At 40.9% G+C, this 13,083-nt stretch overlaps 1 protein-coding gene across 1 annotated transcript in view; it reads right to left on the reverse strand.

Moving 5' to 3' along the window:
• Positions 1-13,083, reverse strand: part of LOC139762551 (Golgi resident protein GCP60) — a 54,483-nt gene that overhangs the window by 23,934 nt on the left and 17,466 nt on the right. Inside the window, 2 exon segments of the mRNA XM_071687575.1 lie at positions 3,321-3,408; positions 3,743-3,847. Coding sequence (XP_071543676.1) covers positions 3,321-3,408; positions 3,743-3,847 — 193 coding nt within the window.

Below are 13,083 nucleotides of genomic sequence, written 5' to 3' on the forward strand. Positions count from 1 at the left end.
AGAAAAAAAAATCTTAAGTCTGAAAAATTTTCTGTGCAGATGTATAACAATTTTGACAGTGTTTCAGTGAAATATCATTGATAATACCACAAAAGGCACAAAGTGTAAAAAATTGCAAGTTTAAACACTTACCAAGAACTATGATTATCACAGCTAAATTCTTTTACTCTAAGTTCCGTCTTCCATTTATAAACCATTTTGTAGTGAGATCCTACTTTTGTTCACGCAAACTTTTAAACTTGGCACCTTTAAGACTGTGCTAAATTCACCGACATGGTGAGAGAAAGTTGCCTGAGGTCATAAGCCTCACCCATATGAGAGAAAACAAAAGGCCTATAGGTCAAACTATCCTCAGCTGTCAGATGGAGGAGTATGATGTTACACTAACACAGCAGGGAAGTAGATGTAAATAGAGTTCATATGGACTTTTCAAGTTTCTCATTCAAAATTTCATTAATATCAGGCAAAACAGACATCTATATGATCTACTATGTGTTAACCCAAACAGTCGAAAGCCTTACATCAATCATATGGTACTGATGTGGCAGAAACAAGGAAAATGCAATAGAATATTGACGTGTGGCTGCAGTAACTGGCCCCCCTGTGATGGCTTACTGAGGGTATACATCCAAGTGCATGTAAATGATTTTTACACTTTGGTTATCATAGAAAAGTATCATAATATATTCATGGTGACATAAGAAATAAGAGGAAGATTTTCTTTTACCTACAGACACTTTAAAGGAAGGGTTTCTTTTCCCTCATCCAGAGTGAAAGGACTATGGTGGTCTTCTGAGAGATTTGATGGAGCTACTGTGAAGGAGTGCCACACTCTCTGCATAACTAATTCTTTTTACATGCAGTGTAGTTACACTTAAAGAGATTAGCACACTGGGTATATATCAAGGATGTGCATAAGTGATGTTCAGGGGCTATATACACCTGATCTACCCCACCACACTATTAACAGTGTACAGTAGAACAAAAACAACACTTCTGTTTATATGCCTAGCTGGATCATCAAGTAATATTTATTTCTATTATCATTCTTCTCTATCAGCAATCAAATTTCATGATTTTTGTTTTGTACTATTAGACAAGTAAATGGAAATTCATAAGTTACTGATTCAATGTTTCATCAAAGCAAGTTATAGATTTCAGTTAAATGAAATGGTTTCCTAATTCATAATTTGCCATTATGCAGGGAATAACTATACAGTTCACAATCTGTACATACCTAATCCAGCCTATGAACCTGTTCATGTCACATTTATATTTTCCTTTCCAATCCTCAAAATTCATGTTTCTGAAGATGTTCAAAAATATGTATCATACTTAAATATTTCAAAGATATTAATATAACTGAAAAAAAAAAATGCTTCTTAAAATGTTTAAATATGCATCATACCTAGAAATTTCAAAGACATTCATATAAGTGAAAAATTTTCTAAAAAAGTATGTTTTATTCACTACTTTCACCAATGTAATGTGCTTACATATTGTACATGTTTCAGCACAATGCACTTTAAAGTGCAAGAGTAAGGGCCAAGTGCCATGTAAATTGCCACTGAGCATGTTTCTTAATCTATTTCACATGCTGTACACCAAAAACTTATTACCATGTTTAATCTTATAAATCATTGCTTGTTAGAATCAACATGATTCATTAGTCTTCTACATAACAGCAAAAGAGGTAAAAGTTTGTAAAATCACCAGCTACACCAGTTACACACAGTTGGTGGGGCCTTCTAAATGGCAGAGGCAAACCTGTAGCAAGCTATGCAGCTGCCTGTGAATGGGTGGTTAGTGAAGGGTGAAGGGCTATCATCCTTACAAGAGGGTGAGGGATTACAAGATTCTGACTCATGGAGATCAGGATATCTCTCAGTTCATGGGACAGTTTCACCTTGGATAGAAAAAAGCGCTACATGTTCCTAATGCTAACACTTATACATGTTCCTAATGCTAACACTTATACTTACTAAAGAATGGGAAAGAGACTGTTTATAGACAAAAAATCATTTGAAGTTATTCCTGTACCTTACTGCAATTACAGAGTGGGAATAATGAGTGTAAATATCAGGAGGGAACAGGCATCAGATATATAGAAAGAAATAGATGGATTAAGAAAAATCTCTAATTTGATCTTCCCTATCTTATTCCTCCACTTTTGACACAAATGCATCCTCTTTGTCGACCCCTACTCACTCACTCTCCATATTTCCACACCATTTTAGAACATCCTCTTCAACTCTCTACCACACTCTTCTTATTACAACACCTTTCCCTTACCCTTTTACTACTTACACATATTACAACACATCTTCCTTACTATTTTATTACTTTCGCATTATTATCAAAACTGTCTTACCCTTTTATTATCTACATAGTCAAACCATTTCACACCACATACTGTCCTCAAACATTTCATTTCCAACACATCCACCCTCTTATTCACATTCTCATCTACAGCCCATGTCTTGCATCCATAAAGCATTGGGACCACTATACCTTCAAATATACCCATTTTTGACCTTACTTGCCCTCATTTCCATACGTTCCTCAATGCTCCCAGAACCTTTGCCCCTAACCCTCTCTATGGCTTACTTCTGCTTCCATAGTTCCACGTGTTGCCATGTCCACTCAAGTACCCTTAGCAAACTAAACTGTCCCTCTGCAATGTTAAACATAATAATCTTGCTTTTATTCGCATTTACTCTCAACTTGCTCCTTTCACGCACTCTCCCAAACTCAGACACTAAATTCTACTGCTGCTCACTCATGTGCCACCAGTGCTATGTCATCAGCAAAAGACAACTAACTCAGTTCTCAGGCCACCCACACCCTACAGACTACATACTCAACTCTCTCTCCAAGATGCATATTTACCTTCCTTACCATGCCAGCTCAGTTTCCAGGCTCCCCCACACCCTACAGACTGCATACTCACCCCTCTTACCTCCCTTACCACCCCAGCCATAATATACAAAAAAAAAAAAAAAAATGCCATGGTGACATCACATACCCCTGCCACAACCTTCACCTAAAACCAGTCACCCTCCTATCTAATATACTCACTCACATGCCTTACACTCAATAAAAACTTCTCACTGTTTCTGAGCATAGATATAATTCAAAGAAACATGTAAATGATGCTTGGAAAAGGGAATGTTTACAAATACAGGATTACAAACTTCCCATCAAAAATGATAGTTCTGAAAATAAAGTAACCAAACCAAAAGACACATCATTTCGATATCATGAGGTCACAAATGACTCTGATGATTATTATCATTACATCACTATCAACAGCAACTCACCTGTTCAGGGTTGCCAGGATACTGCTGCTCAGCATATTTGCGGAACTGCTCATAAGTCTGCTGATTCAGGGCCTCTTGTATCTGTCGTCTGGAATCAAAGGATGTATATCATCTATTTTTCTTTATTCCAAAACAGACTTCATACTATTCACCATGCTAGCAACACTACATAACTAACTACTTTAAAAGTCTTTTAAACCTATATTCATTACCGTGAAATCATGTCCTAACTACTTTAAAGGTCTTCTCAAACTAAATTTATTATGGTGAAGTCATGTCTGCCATTCTGTATTGTGTTTCCCTATCATCAAAATTCTTATTCTCCTGTAGCCTACTAGCAAAAAAATGCATGAAACACTGATACCACCAGCCCTAGTTATCAATCAGATCATGAATATTACCAAGACTTATGTGATTCTTACTTTGTTTCTTCTTGCTTTTTTCTCTCCTCCTCCTCTCTTTTCTGTTCTTCCTCTTCCAATTTTCTTCTTTCTTCATCTTCTCTTTTTCTCTCATCTTCTTCTCTCCTGTGGAAACATACTAGAGGTCATTCCTGTAAATCTATATCAAATATATTATTTCTTTGCACACAGTATCCTAAGCTGATGTTCTACTATGAGGTGTTAACTTTCCACTTTACCAAATTATCAGTTCCATGACTAAGAACCTTTGCATGTTGAGTGTATCTTTTATAAAACAAATAGTCTCAAGGTTGGTCACTGCACTTCAAGATACATAAAGTTCTGACAGAGGTCAAAGGAAGGCAACAACAGAACTAGAATTAAGAGGGTTCAATTAAAGTGATGGGTATGAAGCCTTAAATTTGTTAACCATGGACGAAAGAAGAGTAAGGGGTGACCTAATCACAAACTTTAAGTTTTAAGCCAGCTTGAAGATGTAGACAGCAAAAACCTCTACAAAAGATGCTAGAACCAAAAGAGGTCATACTATAAAATTGAGCAAAAGATCTGTTAAAGAAGACTGGAAATGTGGAGAGAATACTGAAATAAAAAAATGTATGACAGCAGAGAAAATTAAAGAGAAGGTGACCAACAATTATATAACTCCATCCCATAAGTACAAACACATTATATAATGGTCAACAAAAATTCAGATTAACCTAGCATGAAAAACAATGCTAGCTAGTAAAACTTCAGCACATGCATAATTATCTAACATATTATTATTATCATTATATTATTATTATTTTGCTTTGTCGCTGTCTCCCGCGTTTGCAAGGCAGCACAAGGAAACAGACGAAAGAAATGGCCCAACCCACCCCCATACACGTCCCCACATGCAAATATACATACCCATACATCTCAATGTACACATATATATACACACACAGACACATACATATATACACATGCACACAATTCACACTGTCTGCCTTTATTCATTCCCATCGCCACCTCGCCACACATGGAATAACATCCCCTCCCCCCTCATGTGTGCGAGGTAGCGATAGGAAAAGACAACAAAGGCCCCAGTCTCTAGCTGTCATGCAATAATGCCCGAAACCATAGCTCCCTTTCCACATCCAAGCCCCACAGAACTTTCCATGGTTTACCTCAGACACTTCACATGCCCTGATTCAATCCATTGACAGCACGTCAACCCCGGTATACCACATCGATCCAATTCACTCTATTTCTTGCCCGCCTTTCACCCTCCTGCATGTTTAGGCCCCGATCACTCAAAATCTTTTTCACTCCATCTTTCCACCTCCAATTTGGTCTCCCACTTCTCCTCATTCCCTCCACCTCCGACACATATATCCTCTTGGTCAATCTTTCCTCACTCATTCTCTCCATGTGCCTAAACCATTTCAAAACACGTTCTTCTGCTCTCTCAACCACACTCTTCTTAATTCCACACATCTATCTTACCCTTACATTACTTACTCGATCAAACCACCTCACACCATGTATTGTCCTCAAACATCTCATTTCCAGCACATCCACCCTCCTGCACACAACTCTATCCATAGCCCACGCCTCGCAACCATACAACATTGTTGGAACACTATTCCTTCAAACATACCCATTTTTGCTTTCCGAGATAATGTTCTCGACTTCCACACATTCTTCAAGGCTCCCAGGATTTTCGCCCCCTCCCCCACCCTATGATTCACTTCTGCTTTCATGGTTCCATCTGCTGCCAGATCTAACATATATATATATATATATATATGGGGATAGGGGATTAAGAATACTTCCCACGTATTCTCTGCGTGTCGTAGAAGGCGACTAAAAGGGAAGGTGGAACAGGGGGCTGGAAATCCTCCACTCTCGTTTTTTTTTTTTTAATTTTCCAAAAGAAGGAACAGAGTGGGGCCAGGTGAGGATATTCCAAAAAAGGCCCAGTCATCTGTTCTTAATGCTACCTCGCTAATGCGGGAAATGGCGAATAGTTAAAAAAAAAATATATATATATATATATATATATATTCTTTCTTTCTTTCATACTATTCGCCATTTCCCGCATTAGCGAGGTAGCGTTAAGAACAGAGGACTGGGCCTTTGAGGGATTATCCTCACTTGGCCCCCTTCTCTGTTCCTTCTTTTGGAAAATTAAAAAAAAAAAAAAAAAATGAGAGGGGAGGATTTCCAGCCACCCGCTCCCTTCCCTTTTAGTCGCCTTCTACGACACGCAGGGAATACGTGGGAAGTATTCTTTCTCCCCTATCCCCAGGGATTATATATATATATATATATATATATATATATATATATATATATATATATTGGTTCTCAGTGAATGTAGGTTTGCAGCAGGGGTGTGTGATGTCTCCATGGTTGTTTAATTTGTTTATGGATGGGGTTGTTAGGGAGGTAAATGCAAGAGTCTTGGAAAGAGGGGCAAGTATGAAGTCTGTTGGGGATGAGAGAGCTTGGGAAGTGAGTCAGTTGTTGTTCGCTGATGATACAGCGCTGGTGGCGGATTCATGTGAGAAACTGCAGAAGCTGGTGACGGAGTTTGGTAAAGTGTGTGGAAGAAGAAAGTTAAGAGTAAATGTGAATAAGAGCAAGGTTATTAGGTACAGTAGGGTGGAGGGTCAAGTCAATTGGGAGGTGAGTTTGAATGGAGAAAAACTGGAGGAAGTGAAGTGTTTTAGATATCTGGGAGTGGATCTGTCAGCGGATGGAACCATGGAAGCGGAAGTGGATCATAGGGTGGGGGAGGGGGCGAAAATTTTGGGAGCCTTGAAAAATGTGTGGAAGTCGAGAACATTATCCCGAAAAGCAAAAATGGGTATGTTTGAAGGAATAGTGGTTCCAACAATGTTGTATGGTTGCGAGGCGTGGGCTATGGATAGAGTTGTGCGCAGGAGGATGGATGTGCTGGAAATGAGATGTTTGAGGACAATGTGTGGTGTGAGGTGGTTTGATCGAGTGAGTAACGTAAGGGTAAGAGAGATGTGTGGAAATAAAAAGAGCATGGTTGAGAGAGCAGAAGAGGGTGTTTTGAAATGGTTTGGGCACATGGAGAGAATGAGTGAGGAAAGATTGACCAAGAGGATATATGTGTCGGAGGTGGAGGGAACGAGGAGAAGAGGGAGACCAAATTGGAGGTGGAAAGATGGAGTGAAAAGGATTTTGTGTGATCGGGGCCTGAACATGCAGGAGGGTGAAAGGAGGGCAAGGAATAGAGTGAATTGGAGCGATGTGGTATACAGGGGTTGACGTGCTGTCAGTGGATTGAATCAAGGCATGTGGGGCGTCCGGGGTAAACCATGGAAAGCTGTGTAGGTGTGTATATTTGCGTGTGTGGACGTGTGTATGTACATGTGTGTGGGGGGGGTTGGGCCATTTCTTTCGTCTGTTTCCTTGCGCTACCTCGCAAATGTGGGAGACAGCGACGAGGTATAAAAAAAAAAAAAAAAAAAAAAAAAAAAATATATATATATATATATATATATATATATATATATATATATATATATATATATATATATATATATATATATATATTTTTTCATACTATTTGCCATTTCCCGCGTTAGCGAGGTAGCATTAAGAACAGAGAACTGGGCCTTAGAGGGAATATCTTCACCTGACCCCCTTCTCTGTTCCTTCTTTTGGAAAACTAAAAAAAAAAACAAGAAAGGGGAGGATTTCCAGCCACCCGCTCCCTCCCCTTTTAGTCGCCTTCTACGACACGCAGGGAATACGTGGGAAGTATTCTTTCACCCCTATCCCCAGGGATATATATATATATATATATATATATATATATATATTTTTTTTTTTTTTTATATACTTTGTCGCTGTCTCCCGCGTTTGCGAGGTAGCGCAAGGAAACAGACGAAAGAAATGGCCCAACCCCCCCCATACACATGTATATACATACGTCCACATACGCAAATATACATACCTACACAGCTTTCCATGGTTTACCCCGGACGCCCGACATGCCTTGATTCAATCCACTGACAGCACGTCAACCCCTGTATACCACATCGCTCCAATTCACTCTATTCCTTGCCCTCCTTTCACCCTCCTGCATGTTCAGGCCCCGATCACACAAAATCCTTTTCACTCCATCTTTCCACCTCCAATTTGGTCTCCCTCTTCTCCTCGTTCCCTCCACCTCCGACACATATATCCTCTTGGTCAATCTTTCCTCACTCATTCTCTCCATGTGCCCAAACCTACACAGCTTTCCATGGTTTACCCCAGACGCTTCACATGCCTTGATTCAATCCACTGACAGCACGTCAACCCCAGGTATACCACATCGCTCCAATTCACTCTATTCCTTGCCCTCCTTTCACCCTCCTGCATGTTCAGGCCCCGATCACACAAAATCTTTTTCACTCCATCTTTCCACCTCCAATTTGGTCTCCCTCTTCTCCTCGTTCCCTCCACCTCCGACACATATATCCTCTTGGTCAATCTTTCCTCACTCATTCTCTCCATGTGCCCAAACCACTTCAAAACACCCTCTTCTGCTCTCTCAACCACGCTCTTTTTATTTCCACACATCTCTCTTACCCTTACGTTACTCACTCGATCAAACCACCTCACACCACACATTGTCCTCAAACATCTCATTTCCAGCACATCCATCCTCCTGCGCACAACTCTATCCATAGCCCACGCCTCGCAACCATACAACATTGTTGGAACCACTATTTCTTCAAACATACCCATTTTTGCTTTCCGAGATAATGTTCTCGACTTCCACACATTCTTCAAGGCTCCCAGGATTTTCGCCCCCTCCCCCACCCTATGATTCACTTCCGCTTCCATGGTTCCATCCGCTGCCAGATCCACTCCCAGATATCTAAAACACTTTACTTCCCCCAGTTTTTCTCCATTCAAACTTACCTCCCAATTGACTTGACCCTCAACCCTACTGTACCTAATAACCTTGCTCTTATTCACATTTACTCTTAATTTTCTTCTTTCACACACTTTACCAAACTCAGTCACCAGCTTCTGCAGTTTCTCACATGAATCAGCAACCACATCAGCAAGGAAGTGCTGGGAAACAGACAAAGAATGGCCCATCCACTCATGTACACATTAATGATATATAAAATACATAATTGCCCATTTTTTTTTTTTTTTTTTTTTTTTTTTTTTATACTTTGTCGCTGTCTCCCGCGTTTGCGAGGTAGCGCAAGGAAACAGACGAAAGAAATGGCCCAACCCCCCCCCATACACATGTACATACACACGTCCACACACGCAAATATACATACCTACACAGCTTTCCATGGTTTACCCCGGACGCTTCACATGCCTTGATTCAATCCACTGACAGCACGTCAACCCCTGTATACCACATCGCTCCAATTCACTCTATTCCTTGCCCTCCTTTCACCCTCCTGCATGTTCAGGCCCCGATCACACAAAATCCTTTTCACTCCATCTTTCCACCTCCAATTTGGTCTCCCTCTTCTCCTCGTTCCCTTCACCTCCGACACATATATCCTCTTGGTCAATCTTTCCTCACTCATTCTCTCCATGTGCCCAAACCATTTCAAAACACCCTCTTCTGCTCTCTCAACCACGCTCTTTTTATTTCCACACATCTCTCTTACCCTTACGTTACTTACTCGATCAAACCACCTCACACCACACATTGTCCTCAAACATCTCATTTCCAGCACATCCATCCTCCTGCGCACAACTCTATCCATAGCCCACGCCTCGCAACCATACAACATTGTTGGAACTACTATTCCTTCAAACATACCCATTTTTGCTTTCCGGGATAATGTTCTCGACTTCCACACATTTTTCAAGGCTCCCAAAATTTTCGCCCCCTCCCCCACCCTATGATCCACTTCCGCTTCCATGGTTCCATCCGCTGACAGATCCACTCCCAGATATCTAAAACACTTCACTTCCTCCAGTTTTTCTCCATTCAAACTCACCTCCCAATTGACTTGACCCTCAACCCTACTGTACCTAATAACCTTGCTCTTATTCACATTTACTCTTAACTTTCTTCTTCCACACACTTTACCAAACTCAGTCACCAGCTTCTGCAGTTTCTCACATGAATCCGCCACCAGCGCTGTATCATCAGCGAACAACAACTGACTCACTTCCCAAGCTCTCTCATCCCCAACAGACTTCATACTTGCCCCTCTTTCCAAGACTCTTGCATTTACCTCCCTAACAACCCCATCCATAAACAAATTAAACAACCATGGAGACATCACACACCCCTGCCGCAAACCTACATTCACTGAGAACCAATCACTTTCCTCTCTTCCTACACGTACACACGCCTTACATCCTCGATAAAAACTTTTCACTGCTTCTAACAACTTGCCTCCCACACCATATATTCTTAATACCTTCCACAGAGCATCTCTATCAACTCTATCATATGCCTTCTCCAGATCCATAAATGCTACATACAAATCCATTTGCCCATATACGCACATATACTTATCAACATTTACATACATATCCATTCACATACACAGAAATATACATATATACACATGTTGGAAAGGATCACAATTTTGCGCGATCAAGATTTTCCTACGAGTCCAGGAGGAACTCAAAGGAATATATACACATGTATATATTCATACTTGTTTGTCTTCATCCTTTCCCGTCGCTACCCCGCCCTACAGGAAACAGCAATGCCATCCCTCGCTTCGGCAAGGTAGCACCACGATAACAGACAAAAGAGGCCACATTCATCCACACTCAGTCTCTAGCTGTCGTGTGTAATGCACTGAAAGCACAGCTCCCTATCCACATCCAGGCCCCACTAACCTTTCCAACCTCAGACGCTTCACATGTCCTGGTTCAGTCCACTGATAGCACATTGACCCCAGTATACCACACCGTTCCAATTTATTCTATTCCTTGTACACCTCTCACTCTCCTGTATGTTCAGGCCCCAATCACTCAAAATGTTTTTCACTCCATCCTTCCACCTCCAGTTTGGTCTCACACTTCTTGTTCCCTCTACCTCTAACACACATACCCTCTTCAGCAATCTTTCCTCATTCATTCTCTCCATAAGTCCAAACAATTTCAACACACCCTCTTCAGCTCTCTCAACCATACTCTTTTTATTTCCACACATCATTCTTACCCTTTCATTACTTACTCGATCATACCACCTCACACCACATACTGTCCTCAAGCATTTCACTTCCAACACGTCCTTCATACAACTCTATCTATAGCCCAGCCTCGCAACCATAGAGCATTGATGGAACTACTATTCCTTCAAACATACCCACTTTTGCTATCAGAGATAATGTTCTCTCCCTCTAAACATTCTCCATCGCTCCCAGAACCTTCACACCCTCCCCCACCCTGTGACTCACTTCCACTTCCATGGTTCTAACCTTTGCTAAGTCCACTTCCAGATATCTAAGATACTTCACCTCCTCCAATTTTTCTCCATTCAAACTTACATCCCAATTAACATGTCCCTCAACCCTACTGAACCTAATAACCTTGCTCTTATTCACATTTACTCTCAACTTTCTCCTTTCTCACACTTTTCCAAATTCAGTCACCAACTTCTGCAGTTTCTCCCACGAATCAGCCACCAGAGCTGGATTATCCGCGAACAATAACTGACTCACTTCCCAAGCCCTCTCACCCCCAACAAACTGCATACTCTCCTCTCTCTCCAAAACTCTTGCATTTACCTCCCTAACCATCCCATTCAAAAACAAATTAAACAACCATGGGGACATCACACACCCCTGCCACAAACCGACATTCACTGGAAACCAATCACTCTCCTCTCTTCCTACTCGTACACGTCTTGCATCCATGGTAAAAAATTTTCACTGCTTCTAGCAGTTTACCTCCCACAACATATACTCTTAAGACTTTCCACAAAGCATCTCTATCATCCCTATCATATGCCTTCTCCAGATCCATGAATGCTACATATAAATCCATCTGGTTTTCTAATGATTTCTCATACACATGCTTCAAAGCAAACACCTGATCCACACTTCTACTACTTCTGAAATCACACTGCTCTTCCCCAATCTGGTGCTCTGTACATGCCTTCACCCTCTAAATCAATACCCTCCCATATAATTTCCCATGAATACTCAAAAAACTTATGCCTATGTTGTTTAAACACTCACCTTTATCCCCTTTACCTTTGTACAATGGCATTATGCACACATTCCACCAATCCTCAGGCACTGAATGATCCATACATTCACTGAATATCCTTACCAACCAATCAACCATACAGTCACCCACCTCTTTCTTAATAAATTCAACTGAAATACCATCCAAACCTGCCACCTTGCCGGATTTCATCATCAGCACAGCTTTCACCAACTCTTCTCTCTTAACCCAATCATTCTCCCTGACCCTCTCACTTGGAATACCACCCCAACCAAAACACCCTACATCTGCCACCCTAATAAAACACATTCAACAAACCTTCAAAATACTTACTCAATCTCCTTCTCATTTCATTACTACCTGTTAATACTTCTCTCCTTGTCCCCTTCACTGATGTTTGCATTTTTTCTCGTCTCAAGAACGTTAGTCATGTCCTTCCAAGACATCTTTTCATTCTCCCTAAAGTTTAATGATACTCTCTCATGCGAGTTCTCATTTGCCCTCTTTTTCAACCCTTGCATCTTCCTCTTGACCTCCTGCTGCTTTCTTTTATATATCTCCCGGTCATTTGCACTCCTTCCTTGTAGGTATCGTCCAAATGCCTTTTTGTTTCACTAACAACTTTACTTCTTCATCCCACCACTCACTGCCCTTTCTAATCTGCCCACCTCCCACCTTTCTCATGCCACATGCATCTTTTGCACATGCCATCACTGCTTCCCTAAACACATCCCAATCCTCACCCACTCCCCTCACATCATTTGCTCTCACCTTTTGCCATTCGACACTCAGTCTCTCCTGGTACTTCCTCATACAAGTGTCCTTTCCAAGATGACTTACTCTAATCACTCCTCTCTCCAACATTCTCTCCTATTTTTTGAAAATCTCTACAAATCTTCACCTTCGCCTCCACAAGATAGTGATGAGACATCCTTCCAGCTGCCCCTCTCAGCACATTAACATCCAAAAGTCTCTCTTTTAAACGCCTATCAATTAAAACGTAATCTAATAATACCCTTTGACCATCTCTCATACTCACACATGTATACTTGTGAATATTTCTCTTTTCAAATCAGATATTCCCAATCATCAGTCTTTTTTCAGCACGAAAATCCACAAGCTCTTCACCATTTCCATTCACAACACCAACACCAATTATACCCTCAACTGCCACATTA

Source organism: Panulirus ornatus, chromosome 43 (genome assembly GCF_036320965.1).
Source record: "Panulirus ornatus isolate Po-2019 chromosome 43, ASM3632096v1, whole genome shotgun sequence".
NCBI classification, from domain to species: Eukaryota; Metazoa; Arthropoda; class Malacostraca; order Decapoda; family Palinuridae; genus Panulirus; species Panulirus ornatus.